The following is a 24,597-nucleotide window of genomic DNA, read 5'->3' as shown; positions in this document are numbered from 1 at the left end:
GGTAAAATGGGTTTTAATTAATATATATATATATATATATATATATATAGTTATTTATTTATTACATTTTTTGCCAAACAAATTTTCTATTTTTTGTTACTGGAAATGAAAAGAAATTAAATCATAAAATTATGTTTTTTGTTTCAATGGTAAATAAAAAAAACAAAATGAAGATAAAACAAATCCAATTATTGCCCAACTCATATGCTTATAGTGCAATTTAAATTTATACTTCTTTGGGAATGAATGAATAAATTATAGCTCCATATAATTTAGGACGAACGAATAATGATTGTTGGCAAGATAAAAAAGGGTCCTTAAAGATGAATACTAAAGTAAGGGTGTCAAAAATTGATCCGACATGTCAACTCGACTCAAAAAATACAAGTTTATGTGGACCCAAATAATATTTGGGTAGGGTTCGGTTTAGAAATCCTAACAAATTTAATTTTCTGGTCGGATTCGGGTCAACTTGCCAACCCAATATTGACCCGCTAACACAAAATAGACACGCCAAATCAAAATCGACCGATATTGACCCAATTTTAACTCAAAATCAACTCAAATAGTTATTATCTTATGTTAAATGGGTTTTAAAAGTCGAGCTCGGGTCGGCCGATTGAAGGCGGGTTAAGTTCAAGTTGAGTTTAGGGTTAAGTGTAATAGTTTAAAATTTTGCCTTTACTAAATCCTACTAACCCTAAACGTTAAACGTTTTCAAAATTTTCGCCAATTCCTTTTTTTTCTTTTCGGCGGATTAAAGGTGGGTCAAGTTCGAGTTAGTTTTAGGGTTAGGATTAGTAGTTTAAAATTTATCTTTACTTGTGCTAACCCTTTCTAATTTTTTTTTTCAATTTTTTTCTTTTTTTTGACTTTCTAACACTTCTAGGGTTGGGTTTGAGCCAAGTAATTTTGGGTCTGGTCAACTTTGGATCAAACCCAAACCTGACCCTCAAACCCAATTTAACACCCTAAAGCATGATAATGAAACAGAACATGATTAGAGAAATTAAGTTTTTCTTTTTATATTTAGTGTTATTCGGATTTAGTAAATCCATAAATCGTAAATCCGTTAAATCCATCCTATCGTTGGGTTTAATAAATTTGGATTTAAGTCGAATTGATGGTAAAATTTTGGATTCTAAATCCAAAAATTTACAAAACCACGAAACTGTTGGCCTGGATTTAATAAATCTAATGATAAATCCTATTAAAAGGCCCTAGATTGGTTTATTGAAGAATATGAGTTTCAACTGTGAACAAAAACCAAAAAAAAACAATAAAAACACTTAATTCATTTCAAAAAATAACTTCTAAATCACAAATAGAGTTGCTTTTATTGGATTAAAGAAGTTTTTTCTTATTCCAACAAAATTATATGTTTCTAAAAATTTTGACTAAACAACGAAAGGTGCTTCTTATAGATACATAGTTTAAAGTAGAAAAAAAAACTAACTAATATAAGATAAGGTGATCAAAGATGAAAGGAGAAAATCTTATAAAAAAGGTTCATAAGAAACCAAATTAAGGATTTAAACTTGAAGCAAACTATGTGCATAAAATGACTTAAAGAGGAATTTCATAAAAAATTAAGGCCTTTTTTTTAAAGATCTAATGCCATTTAGAATAAGCCAAGTATTTTAGAATAAGCCAAGTATTTTAGGCCTTCTTATCTACTCAAACATTCCCAAGTTCATTTAGACAATTGAAGTTCTTTATCATCCTTATCAGACAAAATAATGATACTCACCCATCCACAAGGCTTAGTATTCAGAACTAAATCAATAGGGTTAACAGATGATTCATCAACTACAGATCTCCATCCCCTTCCCTCTTCTCTTGCTGAGATTGTGCTGATAGAAGAAGTGAAAAGAACTTTCTTCACAGACTTGGATCTTAAACAAGCTTGTAGGACATTGACTGTCCCCTTCACTGCTGTCTCCATCATCGCATCTGGCACCTCCTCATCCAAAAGGGTTCAATCATTCCCTTCTTAATATACTAATCCTGCAAACATTTAGAAAGCAATAGCAAGTAAAAAAGAGTACCAATGGCTTCTTCATGCTCTACGCTGAGCTCCATAGATGCAGCAACGTGGAACACACCAACGCAGCCCTTCACGGCCTCATCGAAACTCCCTTCCTCGCTGAGGTCCGATTTGAAGATCTTTAGCCGGTTAGAAGCGTTCGGGAGTGATAGAAGATAGGACGCCTTGCCTTGTATCATTCTATTTAGATTAATCCGCCATGCATATATGAGGTTTTAGAAAGGGAAAGGAAAGGAAATAGACATACCGGTGTCTCTAGCTGTTGCATGAACGGTGAAGCCTCGCCGGAGGAGAGAACAAACGAGCCAGGAGCCGATGTAGCCGGTAGAGCCAGTCACGCAGAAAGTAGCGTTCACCGGAGTTCCATTGCCGGCGTTCATCCTCGATTTTGGCCCTGTTTTCTAAATAGGGGAAGAGAGAGACTAAGGTTTTGATTGAATTGTATTAAAAAAAGAAGGATAATTACATAAATAACACTTAAAACTGGTGTATTTACACATATCCCGATTAAATCATTGTAAATTTGATAAAAAAAAAAAATATGAGTTGGGATTTTATTATGACATTTGATATTTGAGTGAGAATTTAAAAAAATAGATGAAAGAGGATACTTAATTTATAAATAATAATATTTTAGGTGTCTTATATGTAACTAAAAACTAAGAGGCTTGGGTATAGCGATGTTGGGCGGCAGTTATGACAATTGCAAAATGGAGCGGTGCTACTTAATTCGAAGTTATTTGAGCCTAATTTAATGTGGTATTGACCTCACTTTTATGAGAACTTCTTTCCTCTCTATAAAAATCTAAGATTTAGCCTTAGGGTTTCCTAGTGACATTCTTAGATGACTAGAGATGAAACTCAACCATATAGAACTTTGAACCAGTCCTACGCTCACTTAGGGATTCTTGAAGTTAGGCCCAAATATCAACCCTTGGTTTAGAAGATTGAGAGTCTAGCCTAGTGGAAGCCCAAGTTGATTTCCTATAGGATGTGAATGCTCTAGGTTACCCATGGAGCTTAGAGCCCTAGGAATTCCCCTAATGATCTATTGACTACCCCTGAGATTCTCATTGACCTAGGAAAAGCCCATCAGACACGAGGCTAGGCCTAGACCAATGAGGATTTTTTTTAATATCTTACTAAATTACTCTAAAAGCCCTGGAAATCCCATGACATTATAATTAAAACCCAAGGGGGAGGGGTGAGGCACCAAAGTCAAACTTTGGTCTCACCTAAAGCTTTCCCAACCCCAATCAACCCTAGAATCAACATAAACCTTAAACACATCAACTTAAACCCTAAAATTTGGAATCACCAAGATTCATCAAGCCAATTGGTGAACAACTAAACTCCTCAATACAAAATCAAAATCAATTAAAAGTATTAAGGCCAATGACAATTAAACATCAAAACTAAATTATGAAGGTTCACTAAGCTTAATCCTTTTTTTGCCAACCCTAATCATCTGAGGCTAAGCTTAACTACAAAAGCCCAACTTAACCTTAAGCCCAAGCAATCATGGGAGAGCCCATGACCCATCCCTCATGACCCATTCCCCATGGATCAACCTTGACTCACAAAACCCAAATAACCTATCAATGACACTACAACCTAAATATAAATTAATTAAAAGAAAACTAAACATAAAACAAGCACAAAAATACCAACCATGTAAGGGGACTAACACTTTGCACCTAAGTCCAACTCACCCATTTTCAAATCTTGAGGAACTAAACGCAGGTCAAGGGTGAGTCAAACCAGACCAATTCTGGTCCTAACCACCCCTCCAAAAGTTCCCCCAATCACTCCAAGCTCCTCTTCTTGCCACATGCACCTCCATTGGAGCATTCTCAAGGCATCCAAGAAGGTGAAAGCATGTTACCTCTGCTCAAAAGCCTCTGTACATACTCTGCTCATTCTCTGAGGAATCATTAGAGTCTTCAAAGCAGGCCAGAGCTCCCCCCCCCCCCCCCCCCCCCCCCCCCCCCCACGGCCTCCCATGGCTATAAATGAAGCTAGTCCGAGAGCCTTAGAGACATCTCAAGCTCATCAAACGCTCACTTAAACTCCCTGTCGTCAACACCAAACTTGCTCCCACAAACCCTAGAGACCACATCCCACCATTTTCAAGCCATCTCTACCACCACACAACCTATTTTCCCCTCTGAAATCCAGGACTTCTTACGACCTTGACATCAACCTCTTCAAAAGTCCATTTGAAGCCTCCCATAAGCTTCACAAGGTCTTAAAACCCCTCTCTCAATCAAAATCCACTCTTTTCACACCCTCTAACCTACCTCAACTCCAACCGGAACCACCTTTTGGTTTAGCGCATACTTAGGCCCATCCTAAGAGCAAATTAAAGTAAGGGGGAGCTTCGTGGCATCAAGGAAATTGTCTCTGTCAAGCCCATCAAGGTCTCACCTCTTGGGATAAGGTAATGGCTTGAATTCACCATTTTTTTCTTTGGGTTTGGTCTTTTGTGAAGCAAAACTACAACGCATGCCCACTTAACCATATATATAGGTTTGTCTTACATAGAAGAAGCTATAGAATCAAATCCATGCGAGTGTTAGGTGAGATCTTACGGTTTGAGTGTGGTTGACTCTTGATTCTCTGTCTCGGGAGGATGATGAACAGATGTCGTTCGTTTTTGTGTATTCGAAACGGATCGTGGACATGGAGCCGAGACAGCAAAAAGTGTGGAGTGGAGCACCAGATTGTGGGCCACCTTAGCGCCCGCTTGTGAAGCACAACCAACTGCAGAGCACCATTCAGACCTTTGACACGTACGAGGATTGACGTGGTGCTAGCGCAGATAAGTAGGAAATTCAGGTTTTTTGAATTATTTAAATCCAAAAAATTCCTATAAGCTTTAAAAATTCATAACTTTGGAAATAAAAATCATAAAAATAAAATAAAAAATACCTCTGAACTCATGAAAAAAGAGGAGAAAATAATAATAAAAATAATAATAATAAACCTATATTTAATTTTTAATTAATTAAATATCCCAGAGGGTATTTTAATTATAAAAAATTAAATATAAAACATAAAAATATGAAATTTGAAGGGAATTTTCCCTTTGTCATCAGGGATATTCTGTTATTTTTCAAAGTCAGGAGATTTCCCTAGCACCAAAATATTTAATTTTCCATCAAAATTATAATTATTTTGAAAATAAATATAAAAAATAAAATAAAAATAAGAAAAATATAAAACCAAGATGGAAATTAAAAAGAAAAATTAGGGCATCAACCTAAACACTAAAATGAGAACTATTCACCTCTGAAAATTAAAAATAAAATTAGAGCATTAAGGATAAATCTATAAAATTGTAGTTTTTGCTTTTCAGCCCAAATCATCTCCTAAGCTTAAACTAAACGTAAAAATTAACTCATAAAATCTTAGAATTACATTCCAATGAAAACACTAACTTAAATAGTGACTACCCTTTTAGTTATAAGATTACCTCGCTTAACTTGAACCTTAAACTGAATTTGGTTCTAATCCAATTTAGACCTAACTTAATTTAATTTAGGTCTAACCTAACTGAGATCTAACTCAACCTAAGTGGCTTCAAACTTAAACTTAGATCTAGCCCCAATCTATACCTAGTTCAAACTAAAACTCAACCCTAAATTCAACTTAGTTCTAGCCTAACCTAGACCTAACTCAGTCTACACTCAATTCGAACTCAATGTAGACCTTAACTCAACTCTAAATTCAACCTAGGTCTAACCCAACCTATTCCTAACCCAACTTAACTCGAACTCTAAACATAACTTGGGTCTTACCCAACTTAGACCTAACTCAACTAAACTCTACCCGAATTGGACTTGATTCAACCAAATTCTAAACTTCAGCTAATCTAGGTCGAACCTAACTTAGACCTTATTCAACTTAACATTCAATATAGGTCCAATCTAACCTTTGACCTAACTCAACTTAACTCAAATTTTAAACTTATCTTAGATCTAACATAATTTAGACTTAACTAAGTTAAGACTTAATTGGGCCTAACTTAGCCAAACCCTAAATTCAACTTAGGTATAACCCAAATTAGGCTTAAACCAACCTAATCCAAATTCTAAACCATGAACTTAACTCAAGTCTAATCCAACCTAGACTTGACTCAACCAAATTTCAACTTAAACCAAACCTGGATCAACCCGGCCTAACTCGGGTTAACCCAAATCAACCTAAATCAAACTTGGGTCAATTCGACCTAACTCGAGTTAACCCAAACTAACTTAAACCAAACCTGGGTCAACCAGACCTAATTAAGTTTAACCCAAACCAACTTAAACCAAGCCCAAGTCAACCTAACTTAACTCGGGTTAACCCAAACCAACTTAAACCAAACCCAGGTCAACCTGACCTAACTCGTGTTAACCCAAATATCTTAAATAAAACCTGGGACAACTTGATCTAACTCGAGTTAACCCAAATTAACCTTAACCAAATCTGGCTAAGCCTGACCTAACTCTGGTTAACCCAAATCAACCTTAACCAAACCTAAGTCAACCCAACCTAACTCCACTCGAACTCATAAGAATGCCAACACTACTGTCATATCATAATAGAAATTAATACAATGTGATTGAATTTATTAACGATATTTCATTTAACATGATCATCAATTATATTAAGAAATAGCGGGCATGCCCATCTATTTCTCGAAATGTTATGAAGAGACAGATGATGAATGTCAAAATTTAACAGATGGTTACATACCATGGAAAAATTATAACAAATTTGTTATCTATATAAAAATCATAAAGAGGTTTCTTGATGGACTTCTAATTGTGAGAATCTTTTTCTGACAAAGGAAATATCAATGACATTTAGTCCATAAAAAACCATTGCAAAATGCAATTAGTGACGAAAATTTATATTTAACTGATAGAATTGTCCACCAAAATTCTCATAATATTCTGTAGTGAGTGGGTCTAATGTGCACATTAGCCCGATTGGGCCTTCAATTTCAATGTATGTTTTAGTTGTTTAAATTGAGTTCAAATTGTGTTTTTCTTTTATTTTATTGGTTTAGACTTTATTTTATTTGCTTAAGGTGAGTTTGACCAGATACTCATTTAGTGGGTCGTGTGTTGGTCAACTACACTGAGTGGCCCAATTTGATCCAATTAGCAAAACTTTTGGGTTTGATGACCAAGTAAAGTTCTATGATACATTTAATTAAATTCAATAGTTCAAATTGGTTGGCTTGGTGTAAGGTTCAAAAAAATTCAAATGGACAGTCTATTAAGTCAATATAAGTCAACTGTAGGCTTTGGAGATTTTGGATTCAACGTATGGTTGTAATGACCTATAACTCAATTAATTTTATTTAAAACCAAATACTTTAGTGGTTGAGATAAGTTAGTTTTGTGATTCTGATATATCCACAAAGGACTAACTTGGAAAATTTTGGTCAATTGGTTCAACCAGCTGATGGTGAGCCAATGTTAGGTCCTAGGGGTCATTGGATGGGTGGTTCTAAGCCCTTGGGTTGAGCTTTGGGTTATTAGAGTTTAAGAGGCAAAAGGGTGGCTTCGGTATTCCTAAAATCCCAAAGGTTATTTTGATCTAATTCATGATTCTTAATGACATTGTGATAGTCTCAACTTCACTCTAAGTGAGTCGAGAACCAATCTTGATTTGATTTTCAAAAAAAAAAATCAATCTTGATTTAATTTCAAATCTCAAATCAAAAGAGAGATATTGGTGTAAGCTTTGTGTTTAATGTTTGATTTAGTGTCTACCTAGTCACTAGAAGGTTATGCTAGGATTTTTGTAAGGAAACTCCTATACTATGACTAGATCTTAAGCTAGGGATGGAAATAAGAGTATTTTAACCTCATTAAAAAGAGGTCAACAAATATAATCTTTTGAGCATGCTCTGAGTAAATTAGATGAAAAGTTGGAAAAGCTTGATGATCATCGTTTAGTCTTTTAAATTTTAATGTGACCATTAGAAAAACTTTATATTAGATGTATAATTGAAAACCTAAAGATGTGACTACTAGAAAAACTCTATAAAGTGTGTCTGCAAGCTTATTCTTTATCTTAAAATTATATTTTTACAAAAAAAAATAATAAGGTATTGCATTTACTTGACAGGTTTATAATTTAGTTTACATTGAGTTTTTATGGATTTTACTATATGATGATATATATTGAGGATAAAATTCATGTGTAATAAATAATAATTTTAATGTTTAAGATTTGGAATAAAAATCTTTCCTTCATAGAATATCTTTACCTTGTAGCTTCTCATTATAAAAGGCAATTTGATAATTTTTTTAAGTATGTTTTTTTTACACACTCTTGAAGTATCACTAGAAATCTTAAATATCTTACTAAAATTTGGAAGTTTAAGAAAAGAAGATGAGATCCTGAGAATAATGTTATATTCTATATCATTTTGAGTAAATTTAGTCTATAAAAATGTATATTTCTTTAAAATATTAGTTATATGAACTACAAGCATTTTAAAATTTCTTATTAACCTCCTATAGAAGGTAGCCAAACCATAACAACTTTATGTATTTATAAAATTTTTAAGTATTGGCCAATCAATAAAAGTTTGGGTTTTTATATGATTTATCTTTAGCCCCACTTACAAACACCACAAAATTGTGGAATACGGCTCTAACTAACTAAAGAAATATTTTTGAAACTAATAAAAAAAACTAGCTTCTTAAGTATGCTCAAAATTATTCTTAAATGATCTAAACAGACTAACTAAAGTATGCTCAAAATTATTCTTAAATGATCTAAACATGTATTTTATTAGGATTAAAAATGATAACTATCAAAATATACTACGAAATTAAAAATGAATAATTTTTTAATCATATGTTTTAATTTTATTAAAATATTTGGAGCATTAAATAAACCAAAAGGCATGGTTAGCTACTCATAAAGGCCATCTGAGATTTTGAATGATGTCTTTCATTTATTTCTTCTTCTTATTTTTCAATGATTGTATCTACTTTTTAAATATAAATTAGAGAATAAATTTAAGCCAAAATAATATCAAGCATATCATTCAATTTGGATATTAAAAACATATACTTAATAGTGATCTTATTTAATGTTGAACTTTTATGCATACTCTTTAGGTAAGATGTCTTTTTAAGGTTAATAATACTAGAACATTATAATATTGTAGTGTTTTTCTTGAGAAAGAATTTCCTAATAGTCTATCTACTAATCTCTTATCTCATTATGTTTTATAAAGTTTACTCGTTAAAATGTCAAGTTTAGCAACAACAAATCTATCATGATTCGTCTAGCAAGTTGAATTTCTCTCATGGGTAGAAATTCATACAATATATAATTAGTTAAAGATAAATAAATTTGGATAATATAATTTAGCCCATAACAGAAATGTAGTACTTAATTGATTACGTGGAGTATAAGAAGAGAAGTTAGATAAAAAAAATCTTTCATCATGGCAGAAAATCAATCCTATTATATGTACTATAAGATTTAATGATGATAGAAAATGCAAAAGACTCTCAAATTTTAATATTAGAAATAACCTGTATAATAGTATAAGTTGATAATATTACAAGTTAAAGCATTGTAGTCTTCTTTCAATATAGTTTAGGCTGAATCTTAGTGATATATTTATTTGGAACAAAAAATATTTATCTATGAATCGGCTTTGCTAAAAAAATTATAGTTTTTTTTATCTTATTTGAACATATATTTCTTCTCTTGTGCTTAATATATTAAAATATGCTTTATAACTAGCATCTACCTAATAAAATTTTTGTTATGTCAATGTGCAAGACATCGCACCAAATATAGTCCTCATAACTATGTATTTTAATCGAGTTTAGGCAATTAGAGTGGTGTGGTTTACTAATTCACGTAGTATGATTAGGATGGGGTTTTGTCTTTACTTTTTGTTCCTAAAAATGTTGGCACATTTCACATTCATAGCCATTCCCACTTTTTTAACTAGTGTGAATTTTTCTCCTAACATACAATATACAAGGTAAAGAAAATTTTTGTATGTAATTTCATGCATAAGGATGTTATAAATCTTCAGCAAAATAATGGTGTATAATCATATATCTTCTCAATATCATTCTTCACTTCATCTTCTAACTCATCTATGAATATGATTCTAGTTTGCATTACTCTTTTTGGTGACACTTAATGAAAATAAAATTATTCATGTTTTTAGAAGTGAGTATACTTGAAGTCTTGTTTTTCTTAGTAGTAAATGACGAATGTCAAAGTATAATAATAAATTTTTTAAATTTGGAATGTGAATGTTCGATATGTAGATGTTTGTCCTTTAAATTAATAGGTTTTAATATCTTATGTTCTTAAAAATTAAAACTTACTCTAAGCATTCTTTAAGCATTTGAGAACCCTAAAGCTCCACTTTATTCTTATTTTCATTCCTTAAACTAATCACAAACTTCTTAGCTAATTGCTAATCCCAGTAAGAGAAATTGGACCTGGTCATAGATTTCTCAAATGCATTTATATAAATCATTTGCATTTTTTCTTTCCTTAATGTCATCAACTTTTCATGTAGTTTCTTTTTATTCTTTTAGGATAGTATTTAAACTTAAGTATGTCTTAAATTTTTACTCGGGAAAAAAATATTCTTCTGGTCTATCTATTGTTACTAAAATGTTATTCCAATAAATTTTGTATGACTAATTTATTTAATTCTTATAAGGTGTTTTCTTACATTCATTCATTTGTACCAATTAAAGAACTCATATATTTGGGTGAGTTCATTTTTAGACTTTTTAAGATCGTGAACTTAGTTATGGATTGGCATTCCACCTTAATATTTTAAGGGTTCCTTAAAATGATTGTGATTAATTTTATTCCATTTCCTTTACATTTTTTTAAAAATGATTTCCCCTAATTGTATTATCATTCCCATGTTTCTTAAGAAGTTTTATTTTAAGTCATCATTCATAACAAGATTTTTGGCATGTGAAGAGTTTTGTATTCTTAGTATAGAGTATAGAGGCTTACTTCTGGGTAGTTTAGCCCATAGTCATAACTTCTAATGATTCTCTAAATTATATAAATCAACATCTTCTATCTCCTTAATAAATTTTTTATTTAATGTACAACAAACGGGCGAGGATTTGGTACATCTCAAACGCACCTTTCATACATAACTAACTTGTTTAGGTTTTCTAGACCTACATTTTACTATTGAGAGTTGAGATATTTTATATAATGTGAACATTCCAGCAAAGAAGTTTGGTTTTAGTTCAAAATGATCAATATGTAGAATTAGAAGTGATTATGAAGTGAAAAGGAAGCTTAAAAGATTTATTTAACTTTATTTAAAATATATATGGTATGTTCGCTATGATAATTTAACCATAAAATGATTTTAAATATATTAAATTCTTCACTTTAATGTTGGAAATAAGTTAGAACATATAATACTAGTGGCCCTAATAAAAAAATTATAATAAAACCCAATTTTCATGAAAGTGAGTGGAACCTATGTTAAAATTTATTTTGAATGTGGATTACTTCCTTATTTCTTGGAACCAATTATGGAACTTTAGGTTAGAATAATTTATTGGGTGATTGACTAGGACAATAATTGTAGATGTAAGTTGCTAATAGTTCATACAATAAATCATAAATTTGCCAAAAATACAAAATAAAATAAGAGGTCATTGGAAAATTTAACTAATTGATAAATGAGCAGATTCTCTTTATGCATTTCATTTTCATCGAATGTAAGCTATTGGATAATCATCCAGTCTCCTTAGTGATGAAAGACTTCAATACTCATTCCTTTCATGCTCTGCTACCAAAATGATGTGGCCTGTGATTAAATTATTGAATGGTAAACTCATTAGGCTTATAAGGATTTTAAATAATATAAAAATTGTATATGAGCTATAAAAGAGGTTTAAAAGAAGTGATGTTAAGTGTTCATGCCAATAAGTTGGCCAAGTATGGGGGAAAAAGCCAAAATTTGATATAACATTTATAAAGATTAAAAATTTGCAATGAAAAAAAAAAGATTAAAAGCCATTAAAATACTTAACATAAATAGGGTAATGTTCCTATTTAAGTCATTGGATATTTAACAATTTTTTAGTGGTTTAATTAGGCAAAATTGAAATTAGAATAAAATAAGATCTTTTTCAATCTTATGTAGATTAAGAGTCGTCAATGGAAGTTTGAACTATATTTAGAATTTAATGGGACGAGGAATGGGTGTTACAATATTTTGGGAGTAAGGTTTATAGATATTTTGTAAACTTAACACTCACAAACGCGACAGGACGTGAAGTGATATCAAACCCATTAATGGTGAGGCCGGGCAATGAACCCCCTCTTACTTATAAATAAATAAATAAATAAAATTTCAACAAATAACAATCAAACCTCTCCTCATTCAAACAATGAGCACCAAAATATATGTAAATCAATTTATAAATTATTTAGGAGGGAGAAGGAATTAAGGTTGCTAGCCAAAAGGATTAATTATGAAGTAGGTCATTACTCCAAGTGTAACTATCCATCCCATTGAGTGGTGAACAACCAAAGAACCTTTGAAATTGATTATTTAATTAATGGCTTGTTAAATAATTAACTTTTAAACGAAATTGAATAATTTTCCTTTCATTTTTAAAAATTAAACTTCTATAATTCAAAAATTGAATTTTTAAAATTTTAATTCTAAGTTTGAAGTTCAAATTTTAAAAATTAGCAAATATTCATATATTAAGATTTATAATAACTTTATCTTTAAAAATATACATAACATGCCTAAAAATAGACATCTAATTGAAAATTTTTTATTTTGATCATTTTAATGGGTCACAAGCAAATTTTTTCTTCCTATAGCCTATTTGGTTGGTCCAAACCTTTTTTGTTGTGCTCCTAATGCCAAGTTAGTACGTGTATCCATCATGTCCCAACACTAAATTCTAATTGATAGATTTAGGTTAGAGAACTTAGTCCTATGAGAAAACTAAACAATTAAAAGAATAGAGTCAACTTGCACATTTTATTATATTGGCATGTAAATAAATATTTAAATAAAGACTCATTACTTTGTAGCAAAATCTATAGCAAATATTACTCTATTTATTTATCTAAATCTCATCATAAAATTAAAGTTATTAATTAACTTCCTAAGTGAATTTATCAACATAAATTATAAAATTTTTCTATTTATATTTAATTCCTCACACTAGATTGAAGACTAAAAATATATTTTAAAAATTATAAAGTCTTATTTCTTTATTATAAATATAATGAGATCAAATATAGTCTTAAATTATAGATATCATTTTTATAAATCATGAAATAATTTTGGTATGTTCATTAACTTATTTTAGAATTATTGAAAACAATTATCTCTATTTTATGTTAAAAATATTATATATATATATATTGAGGATAAAATATGGATTAACTAGGATCTATGACATGATTTATATATATATATATATATATATATATATATATATATATTACTCAATTAAAATAAATCATTAAATTATATCAAAACATTTATTCGAGTAAATCGCGCATATTATCATTCAAAATGCATCTTGATTACTTTACATACAACAACAACAACAACAACAAAGCCTTAATCCCACTACGTGGGGTCGGCTACATGAATCCTTTTTCTCCATTGCGTCCTATTTAGTGTCATATTTTCATTTAGTTCTAGTAATCTTGATTACTTTACATGATATGTTAAAATTCTACATATGAATGAGAAACAATGCTTAGCTCTGGATATAGGGATGTGGTAGCCAGAATGGCCAAGGAAATTGTGAATGGCTAAGAATGGCTATACAAGCTTTCCAAAAGATCAAAACAGACAAAAATGGAAAATAAAAAAGCTTTTATGAAACTCCTGTTCTGCCTAATTCAATATGCTCAGTAGAAGAACTAGGATTTTTGGCTACCTGCTCATGCATGGTCTCTGAGATCAAAACAGACAAAAATGGAAAATAAAGTAGCTTTTATGAAACTCCTGTTCTGCCTAATTCAACAAGCTCAGTAGAAAAGCTAGGATTTTTGGCTACCTGCTCATGCATGGTCTCTTGTGAATGGCTAAGGACATTCGAGGGGATGTTGATGCCGACAAATCCCACCATGATAGAAGCAGCTCCGATGTACTCCATAAGACGAGGGGCATGGCCGGTCAAAGAATCTACAATAGCAGCTAAGGGGACCTGAACTGAAAGACCGGCGGTGGCCGCGGTGGTTGAAGTTAACTGAGTGGCCCTTACCTGTAAGTAATCGCTGAGAACATTATCAAGCAGACCTGTAAGGAGAAGAGATGACATGTTAGCACACAGTTTTAGAGGAGATGGTAGAGAAATGAGCTTTATTTTCTGCGGCAAGGCTGGGAAATACGAAGCTCATCCTCATGTAAAAAGCAGGATAATTAAGTTTAACTACTTGCAATAAACTATGAATGTTATTTAATGTTTTCTCCTGCCTTGAACGGTATAGATATCAGTAATCATTCTCAAAATTTGGTTTTTACATATGAAAGGAAGAGATTATTCAGCCCATGTTTGACAGGATTGGGCTCAAAATGTCTCTCGAGAAGATTTAGCAGGTTCCCTATAGGCTATTTGTTAAATTACATAATAAATACGCCTTTGAATTTACTAAACTGTACTCGGCGATTTAATTCGGCCTGCACAGCTCTCAGAAGCGTTAAAGTCACTGGTAACGAGTTCTGCTACGTTAACGATTACCTGAACTCACTTATACATTCAACACAAAGTCAGTCATTTGAGTCGCTAAAGCTAGACAAAGTTTTTATGGAATTCACAAGAGACTGCAAATAAGCATAACCTCCTTAGAGATCCATATAATGTTCTACAAGCTAGCAAAACTAATTCATTTTTACATGTAATAATGATTTAGAGCCTTTTCTATAGCACTTGACTTCGACTTGAACCTATAAATTCTTTGTTTTTTTTTCTTTCTTGTCACTAATAAAATTTTTAAGAGAATATACTTTTTTTAAAAGGTAACACTGCCATTGTCGGGTCTCAAGCCCTGAATGTGAAAAGTGGAGGGTAGCATTAGTGGGTTGCATAAGACACGCGATAACAACGTAAAATAAGTCAAAAAATCATGACATAAATTCTTCAATTCCTTGAGTAAATACTAGGGCATCCCCTAAAAGCGATGCGTTGTATGACTTGAATATAATGAGAAGTCTGCAAAAGACTGTTGCACCGTCACCTTGTCAAAAAATCATGACATAAATTCTTCAATTCCTTAAGAAAATACTAGGGCATCCCCTAAAAGCAATGCGTTGTATGACTTGAATACAATGAGAAGTCTGCAAAAGACTGTTGCACCGTCACCTGGTTGTAGTGTCAAATAAGCCAGGGTCCCCACATTACGAACGAATGTGTGTGAAGAATTTAGTCTATGAAACTAATATTAGGGTAGGAACTTGGAATATAGATACTTTCACGGATAAATTAATGGAATTAGTTGATATTATGGTTCATAAGAAGATAAATATCTTATGTATTCCAGAAACTAAATGAGTTGGAGAAAAGACTAAGGAGATTGATAGCTTAGATTTTAAAATTTGATATTCAGATAGGAGTTGCACTAGAAATAGTGTAGGTGTAATTATAGATAAAAGTTTGACAGATAATGCTGCAAAAATTAATAGAATTTGAGATATAATTAAAGCCCTTATTGTCCTTGATACAAAGATTTTTAATTTTATAAGTGCTTATGCTTTTCAAGTAGTTTTAAATATAGTTTATAAAGAAAAATTTTGGAAAAACATAGAAGAATTAATAAATGATATCTCTTGAAGAAAAAATTTTTATTAGAAGAGATTTAAATAAATATGTTGGTAGAGTGGTAGGAAAATTTTAAAAATATTCATGGTGGCTACAATTTTGGAGTAATTAATGAAGAAGGTAGAGTCATATTAGGTTATGCTTTAACGTATGATTTTGTTATTTCTAATACTTTATTTAAGAAAAAAGATGAGCATACTATACTTATAAAAATTGATCTAATAAAACACATATTAATCATTTTCCTATGAGAAAAAGATATCGTTAAAAATGTAAAGATTGCAAGGTCATTTCAATTAAGAATTTAAGTACTCAACAACGTTATTAGTTATGAATTTTAAGATGAAGTGTTGTAAATTAAAAAAAATACTAGGAATCCTCATCATAGAATTAGATGTGGGCACCTAAAAGACAAAAATAAAATTATTTTTACGAGTAAACTTTAAGATTTAGGCTGTTCATGAAAAAAAAAATTATATGAATGAAATTAATTGGTGATGGAATAATAATGTGCAAAAAAATATAAAATATAAAAAACTTGTGTTATAAAAATTAGTTTAAATATAAAAGCTTAGAGATATGGAAAAAATATAAAATGACTCATAGGGAGTCTAAGAAAACAATTTATGACGTTAAAAATTCTACTTTTAGTAATCTTTATAATAGATTAAATAATAAAAAAGTTGAAAAATATATGTATAAACCAGCTAAGCAAAGAGAAAGAACAGTAATTACTTCACTCAAGTAAAAGTTATTAAAGATGAAAATCAATAGGTAGTTTTCTTAGAAAAAGATATTCAACATACGTGGGAGATCTATTTTGATAAAATTTTCAATAAAGTTCTAAAAATACAATCAATCTTAGTAATCTTAATATCGTTAATAAAAATAAAGTATTTTATTTTTACTGCCACATTAGTAAAAAAGAAGTTGAGGAGGTTTTAAACAAAACTAATGGTGAAAAATTAGTAAGATCTGATGATATTGTAATTGAAGCGTGGAAATATCTAAGAGATTTAGGAGTTTTTTGACTTACGAAACTCTTTAATGTTATTTTAAAAACTAAAAAAATGCCTGAGTAGTGGAGGAAGAGTCTTTTGGTCCACATTTTTAAGAATAAAGGGGATGCATAGGAGTGCGCAAATTATAGAGGAATTAAGTTGATGTGTCATACTTTAAAATTAAGAGAGAGGGTAATTGAATATAAGTTAAGATGTGCTACAAAGATTTCTCATAATTAGTTTGAATTTATGTCGGGTAAGTCTACAATGGAAGCTATACATTTATTGAGAGGTTTAATGGAGAAGTACAAAGAGAATAAGGAGGATCTACATATAATTTTTATTGATTTAGGAAAAGCTTGCAATAAGATTCCAAGAGAAGTCATTTGGAGATGCTAGAGCTGTTTCTTGTGTTCGAACAGAAGGAGGATTGACCAAGTATTTTCCTATTTCAGTTTGGATTACATCTGGGATCAACTTTAAGCCCATATCTTTTACTTTAGTTATAGATGCTCTTACTAGATATTTATAGGAGGATGTACCTTGGTGTATGCTTTTCACTAATGATGTCCTTCTTGTGGATAAGACTAAAGAGATAGAACTAAGACTGAATACATGGAACGTAATATTGTTAGTGAAAAGCATACACCAAGGTACTAAGGCCTTCGTTTGAGTAGAACTAAAACGAAAGAGATGGAACTAAGACCGATAGCTTGGGTCTATTGTTCAAAGTGATGGTGATATAAATGGGGAAGTTATTAGTAGAATTCAAGTTGGTTAGTTGAAGTTTAGGAATGCATTGGGCCTATTGTGTGATAGAAGAGTGTCACTTACACTAAAAGGAAAATTTTATAACATGGTGGTGAGACCTACAATGCTTTATGGCGCAAAATGTTTGCCTTTAAAAGAGAAACATAAAACAAAGTTAAGTGTTGTTGAGATGAGAATGCTTGGGTGGATGAATGGCTTGGCACTTAAGAGACAAAATGCAAAATGAATATATCCGTGATAGGGTTGGGGTAGCTCCAGTGGCGGACATGATTATAGAGAATCGTCTTAGATAGTTTGGTCACAGTAATTGTCAACCATTTGATGATCCGATTAAGAGAGTAGATGTTTTAGACTCGAAGGTTAAGAACGATAGAGGTAGACTTGAAAAGACTTAGGCATATTGTACAAAAAATGATCTTGATTTATTAGAATTAAACAAAAATATGACACTCAATAAGATGCAATGGAGAAAAAGGATTCATGTAGCCGACCCCACTTAGTGAGAAAGACTTGTTGTTATTGTTGTTGTTGTTGTATCCTTTATTTTAAAGGCATTGATATCCTTTCCTTCTTACAAATTTGATATAAATCACCACTCAAGTCGAATTTTTTGTTGATTGTGGTCCTTGACCAAAAAAAAGTTTATCAAGTCGGCATTAGTCAACTCAACATCGACATGCGCAATCACCCATTGTTAATCTAGTCAAGTTAATGGAGGTAGTCAAAAAAAACAATAGGCTTTAGATTGAAAGCCGTCGAGTAAAACTTATCTTTGAGAAAAAGACGACCAACATTGGTGTCACTATCAACCATCACTGTAACCTTGCTTCCCCATCAAAAGTTTAACTTACCCCTTTCATCCTTAGAACTTAGCTTGGAATCTTTAAGAGGATGAATGTAACAATTCATCTTTGTCTTCCTCTTGTACTAATATGTTTGACCTTACAACTAACTTTTCCTCATCGACTACCAAAATAGTTAGTGGCTCTACCTTCGGTAAAATGTCAGCAACTTATCTTGGGACCTCATCTTGAGAACTAAAGTTGAACTTTTTTTCTTTTCTGGTTCTTTATCACCATCATCGAGAATAACTCACCTTTTCTTTTAAGGGGCAACTTGCTACACATTTACTTGTGAATTTGGCTCGAAAAGCCTTATAAGTCAGCCCCGCTTCTTAATCCCAACCGATTATGTTCAAGAAACTGAAAGAATACAACAACAACAACAACAACAACAACAACTTAATTCCCCTACGTGGGTCGGCTACATGAATCCTTTTTCTCCATTGCGTCATATTTAGTGTCATATTTTCATTTAGTTCTAGTAAGTTAAGATCATTTTTAATACAATAAGCCCAAGTCTTCCTAGGTCTACCTCTGCCTTTCTTAACACAAGTCAAATCTAAAACATCTACTCTCCTAATCGAATCATCTGATGGTCGACGTTTAATGTGACCAAACCATCTAAGACGACTTTCTCTAATTTTGTCCGTCACAGGAGCTACACCAACCCTATCACGAATATATTCATTTCACACCCACCCTATCAAGAAATTGAAAGAATATTATACTTATATTCGTTTAGTTCATCTACACCAACCCTATCAAGAAATTGAAAGAATATTATACTTAAATGCAAAAAATATTAAACTTTAAAACAAAATTATATTCAAATAAGAAATTACGAACATTTAAAGAAAAAATTACTAGACAACTTGTTCAATGAAGATTAGCCAAGAAGAATATTTGCCTAATAGATTTATTTGAATTTTGACGTATAAACTGTATGAACAAGTTGCCCATCTATAATGTCCATAACAATAGTTTCATCTTCATCAATTTACCTTGACTATGATAACTCATTTCTCTAAATAATAGTTGGCCCTAGTTCAAATCAATCACTCACCATCCAACTTCATAAAGATATGCTTCTTTTCTTTTTTCTTTCACTTAGTTCTCTAAACCCATCATCATGATGCATTCCAAGGAAAAAAGAGAACAATGCCTTGGTTGAAAGCTTATATTACAATTTGTAAACCCTCCTTTCACTCCCAACCAGTAGTTGGTTCACAGGATTAATAACAACCCTAAAGATTGATCCACAATGAATATAATAGCGTAGAGAAGACTTAGCACCACTAGCAAATTGGCTCACTTGTAAGAGATGAAGAACTTCCTCTATAAAACCATCTCGTACTTCTAGTCGTCAATTTCTCAATGAATATTTCAGGTAAATTTGTCCAACAAAGAATCAGGGTGATTAGATGAAATGCCAAACTCTAAGTCACCCAATTTGTAAACCCTCCTTTCACTCCCAACCAGTAGTTGGTTCACAGAATTAATAACAACCCTAAAGATTGATCCACAATGAATATAATAGCGTAGAGAAAACTTAGCACCACTAGCAAATTGGCTCACTTGTAAGAGATGAAGAACTTCCTCTATAAAACCATCTCGTACTTCTAGTCATCAATTTCTCAATGAATATTTCAGGTAAATTTGTCCAACAAAGAATCAGGGTGATTAGATGAAATGCCAAACTCTAAGTCACCCAAACAGACCACCTCGACTTCTTCAAATAAGTGAAGTTTAACAACAATCTTTTGGCATTGTTTTTCTTTACGAGTTTATAACTATATTGAAAAGTAAGAATCATCTTATTCTAAAAATCAAAATCCTTGAGCAAACTCTCAAACCTACTTGCTAAAACTATTGTGACTAACTCGACACTTGACGACTTCAAGCTTAGTACCTCGGAAAATACTCTTATCTTATTTTGAAATTGAACCTCCATATTAAATTCTTTATGGCAAACTTATTGCTAGCTTGTATCTTTACTCACAGAAGTAGAATCCTCAGAAGCTTCCACATTACTTAAACCAATAGTGACTCTGACTATGCAAAGCGAAAAAAAACACTCATGGGCAATAATGCTACTAAGATAAACATACCTAGTAAGATTTAGGCATCTTTCTATCAACAAAATACCACATATGAACAAAGATAAAGCATGTTAAATTTATCAAGTCCAAAATATAGAACTAAGTCACAGAGAGGATGAAAAGAAGTCCTGCTCGTTGAATGTCGCGAGTCCTTCGACTTGGTCGCGATCCTCCCTGCGAAATTGCCGCAAAACTCGTCTATTCACACCGAACTTTCGAGGATCATCTTCCTGCGAACTTCGAATTGCGACGAATCGGACGCCCTATCCGCCGAACTCCTCGACCAAAATCTTATTTGTTCCTGCGCTGGAAAAATTTTTCTTCCATACCTAGAACCTCGTTCTGATACCACTTGTTGAGAAATAAGGGCGAAGAAAAACAAGAATCGACACAAATCCAGAAAAAACATAGAGATTTAACGAGGTTCGACAAAGATGCCTACATCCTTGGGAGCAGGGCGGCGACTTCTTTTTCAATATTCAGAAAAGAAGTTACATAATAGAGGATATTCAGCTCTCATCAAGACATAGGATTACAAACAAGTCTATTTATAATCATAGAGTAAACCCTACAGTATAATATGTAATTCCCAAATTACCCCTGTACCGTATAGCGGGGCGTTGACCCAGCACCCCCAACCCACATAACGTAACTTCCCGATTTGAATAGATTCTTCCGCTTCGCTCCGCTCTGCTCAAAGTAAGTCTAAACTAAAGCATGCTCGATAAAATGGAAAGAAAGGTCTAACAAATAAAATAGGAATCGGCATGGGAATATATATATATATATAAATATATGTGTGTGTGTGTGTGTGTGAAAAGTGTGTTCCTTCCATCGATTCATCAATTACTGAAAGCAACTTAGTTTAGCCAAACTATCCAAAATGCAAGTAATAAAAACTAAATGGATCACAAATCAACGAAAACAAGCTATTCACACGGAAGACAAAGTACCAAACAAATGGTTAATTTTTCTAGTCAATATAAATAAAGATTTAGATAATGTAGTCCATGCTTTCAAAAGAAAATTAACAGATTTGACTAAAAACAAAAAATCTACATGTAGAGATGACTACTAACCTTTGCCAACAATAAGACAAAGTTGCTTCCATGTAAGCACGTGAAAGGGCTCTAGCTTGGTAAAATCCAACACAGTTACAACTGGAAGAAAGATTAGAAAATTAAAAAGCCCCAAATAACCCAGAAACTGAGCTGTGCTTGCTTGAACCTTTCCATCACCCTCATCAGGAAGTTTTGCTCGAATCATGGAGATGTAAACAGCATATAAGGTTGCTGAAATAAGGGCAAGAATGTCTCCCAAGACAGGATTTGTAGCAACTGAATTTGCATTGGTACTTGAATCAGCTATACTTACTACTATTGTTCCTCCCATACAGAGGAGAACACTAACTAGCTTAACCCATGTAAACTTTTCTCCTAAGAATGCTAAGGAGACGAAGAAAGTGAATAGGCTAGAGGCACTGCTTAGGATTGTATTAGACTGCAGATAGGAATAAAGATCATAGAGATGTCACTACCAATAAATTAAAGAAATACATTGCTTTGAAGGAAAAGAGTCTTTTTTCAATGATACTTACTGTCACAGTGGTATATTTGAGAGATAAATTAAAGGTTAGCTGACCGAAAAACCAGAAGGGGCAAATTAAAAGGCTGATTTTAGCTACACGACATCTCGACCACTGGCCTTTCCCATCAACTAGATGACTTGAATCTTTGTTAAAAAGAGTCAAACCTAGCTGACCAGAAAACTCATTCTCAACAGCAAAACTTTCTCCATCTTTTTCATTGGAAGGATTTCCAGATGAATTATTATTGTCACTTTGACTAGGTACATCAATTGGACCAGAATTGTTGTTGATGTCATGGAGCAGGTTTAGATTCTCCAAACTACTAGCACCACGAAAATCAGAATCTTGCACATCCATTATTCGATAACTGGACATTTCAGCCGAATCCTCAAATAATCGGGCGATTTCAACAATAGGAATATAAAGCAAAAAAAGTGAATTGCATATGTAGGTAACTAGGAAGGGAGAAACTCCAGCATCCACAACTGATTGAACAATATAGCTAGCAGAAATCCAAATCATTGCCACAGCAAGAATGTATGACAGGCCTAAAAGCCAGCGCCATGTGTCTCTGCTCATTGAACGACGAAAAACCATTCCAGAGCACTGTAGTCGATGTTCCCTTACTGTCAAGCCAAAAGATTTAAAACCAACTCAAATTTTGTTAGATAAAATCATCAGACAAAATTTTGCTAAAAATAGCAGAGAAATCTAGATTCAGGCGAAACAAGCATCGTTTGAAAAGAGAAAGATTGGGCAAAACCTATACGAAAAGAAGGAAAGGTTCCGATATTCTATGAAGTTCGATGTGAAGAGATCAATAATCTCTTGTCGGGAATTGGGATGAAGAGGCAGAGGAAACGGGCATTGAAGATTCACAGTAGCCCCGGATCGAGGACGTAGAGAAAAAAGAAGAAAATGGAGTCAGATTCGAGCGTCGGACTTCGCCGCCGTGCGGACCGAACTAGTTCGAATCTGACTTCTTATTCCTTTTCTCAATTAGGGCTTTGAATTTAGTTCGAAGATGGTTAATTGCTCATAAATTTTTTTTATTTTTAAAAATTATATAAATAATATTAAGTAAAATTTAATGTAACAAGTCACGAGTTTTAAGTAAATTTTGGGTTGATTTCAAGCTGGGACGGATTCAAATAACTCAATTTGAGCTAGTTAGTATCAATTTTGATCTGAATCTAGTAAATTCTGAGCTGAAGTAGAACCAAATAGCTCAATTTGAGCCAGCTCGTTTTGATTTAGAGCTGAATTGAGATCAATTCAATATCGAGCCCGCTCGGCTCGAAATTGAATATAATGAGTCAAGAGCTGATTTTGAGCCGTATTAAATCAATTCGAGCTGATTTCAGATCGACCCCAACTCGTTTCGAAATCGGATGATTAACATCCCTACTCAATTTGATCCTTCGATTAATGTGGTTATTGTATTGGAATTATTTATGGGGGTGAAACCAATATTTTATTATTAAAATAAATCATTTTTTTTTCGAGTCAATTTTAAACAATATATAAATTGGCTTGAATTTACTCTAGATCGACTCATACTTTTTATTATTTTAAAAAATTATACCAAGTAAAATTGAATATATAAGATAATTTTGAGCCATTTTTGGGCTGGAACGGATCCAAAAAAGTTCAATTTGAGCTAATTAGTTTCAATTTTGAGCCGGATTGAGCCGATTCTGAGCTGAAACAGATACAAATAACTCAATTGGAGCTAGCTCGTTTCAATTTCGATTCGAATCAAGCATGACTCAATTTCAGCTCGGCTCGAAATCGTATATAATGAGCCACCAGTCGATTTCGACACGACAGCCTGAATTTGATGTCTTCTCGTGCTTCAGTTAATGAGATTATTGTATTGGTCAAATCCGAGTGAGAGAAAATTTAGAGCCAGTAATAGATAGAAGCTTTAACAATCCAAATGTAATGCATTCATCATTTGAATTTTTATTTATACATTTAGATTGAAAGCTAATGCTATAATTTACAAACATTTCACACAATTCTTATATATTTTACATATCCAATACTCGAACTTTTAATATATACATTAGAAAACATTGCTATTACATGTTATTTTGACCCCCAATTAATGAATTAAAGTAAATATTAGAAAACATTGCTATTACATATACATGAAAAGATGTATTTCACTTTTAAAAGATTAGTAAGATTAATATTTTCAGTATGATGTCAAAGATTTAAAAATTATGTACGTAAATATAGAAGTTCACGTGTTAGATATATAAAGATAGAAAAATTATAGGATATGTATGTAAATGCCCCTAAGATTTAATAATGTTTAATATAAAAAATTTAAGTACATCATGAAAATTATTTATAAAATCCTGAATAACTCTTTGCCAGTCTTATGCTAAGAGTGAGCGTTCTAAGTGAGTTTT

General features: G+C 32.2%; 2 protein-coding genes across 3 annotated transcripts; both read right to left on the bottom strand.

The window, feature by feature from the left end:
• Nucleotides 1–1,678: 1,678 nt before the first annotated feature.
• LOC110031937 (dihydroflavonol 4-reductase-like) lies at nt 1,679–2,469 on the bottom strand. 2 transcript variants are annotated; one of them, XM_020735386.1, is made up of 3 exons: nt 2,295–2,469; nt 2,049–2,216; nt 1,679–1,953 (listed from the first exon to the last, which is right to left on the bottom strand). In XM_020735386.1, the coding sequence occupies exons 1-3, from the start codon at nt 2,425–2,427 to the stop codon at nt 1,694–1,696; spliced, it is 561 nt and encodes a 186-aa protein (XP_020591045.1). In that variant the 5' UTR covers nt 2,428–2,469; the 3' UTR covers nt 1,679–1,693. The 2 variants fall into 2 exon arrangements, with proteins under 2 accessions (XP_020591045.1, XP_020591046.1); XM_020735387.1 differs by having other exon boundaries at nt 1,729–1,960.
• Nucleotides 2,470–13,691: 11,222 nt separating this feature from the next.
• On the bottom strand, nt 13,692–23,191 carry LOC110031933 (thiamine-repressible mitochondrial transport protein THI74-like). Its single transcript, XM_020735382.1, has 5 exons — nt 22,941–23,191; nt 22,187–22,803; nt 21,669–22,089; nt 14,106–14,357; nt 13,692–13,985 (listed from the first exon to the last, which is right to left on the bottom strand). The coding sequence occupies exons 2-5, from the start codon at nt 22,772–22,774 to the stop codon at nt 13,933–13,935; spliced, it is 1,314 nt and encodes a 437-aa protein (XP_020591041.1). The 5' UTR covers nt 22,775–22,803; nt 22,941–23,191; the 3' UTR covers nt 13,692–13,932.
• Between the last annotated feature and the right edge of the window lie 1,406 nt (nt 23,192–24,597).

Source organism: Phalaenopsis equestris, unplaced genomic scaffold (assembly GCF_001263595.1).
Source record: "Phalaenopsis equestris unplaced genomic scaffold, ASM126359v1 Scaffold000869, whole genome shotgun sequence".
Taxonomy (NCBI): domain Eukaryota; kingdom Viridiplantae; phylum Streptophyta; class Magnoliopsida; order Asparagales; family Orchidaceae; genus Phalaenopsis; species Phalaenopsis equestris.
This window is presented reverse-complemented; position numbering and strand designations above follow the sequence as displayed.

Coding starts and splice junctions, on each gene's coding strand:
- LOC110031937 (XM_020735386.1), bottom strand. CDS start 2,427: ATGAACGCCGGCAATGGAACTCCGGTGAACGCTACTTTCTGCGTGACT. Junction 2,217..2,294: donor TGCAACAGCTAGAGACACCG/GTATGTCTATTT, acceptor GAATGATACAAG/GCAAGGCGTCCTATCTTCTA. Junction 1,954..2,048: donor AGAGCATGAAGAAGCCATTG/GTACTCTTTTTT, acceptor AGGAGGTGCCAG/ATGCGATGATGGAGACAGCA.
- LOC110031933 (XM_020735382.1), bottom strand. CDS start 22,774: ATGGTTTTTCGTCGTTCAATGAGCAGAGACACATGGCGCTGGCTTTTA. Junction 22,090..22,186: donor TCAAATATACCACTGTGACA/GTAAGTATCATT, acceptor TCCTATCTGCAG/TCTAATACAATCCTAAGCAG. Junction 14,358..21,668: donor TTGTCTTATTGTTGGCAAAG/GTTAGTAGTCAT, acceptor TTCTCCTTACAG/GTCTGCTTGATAATGTTCTC.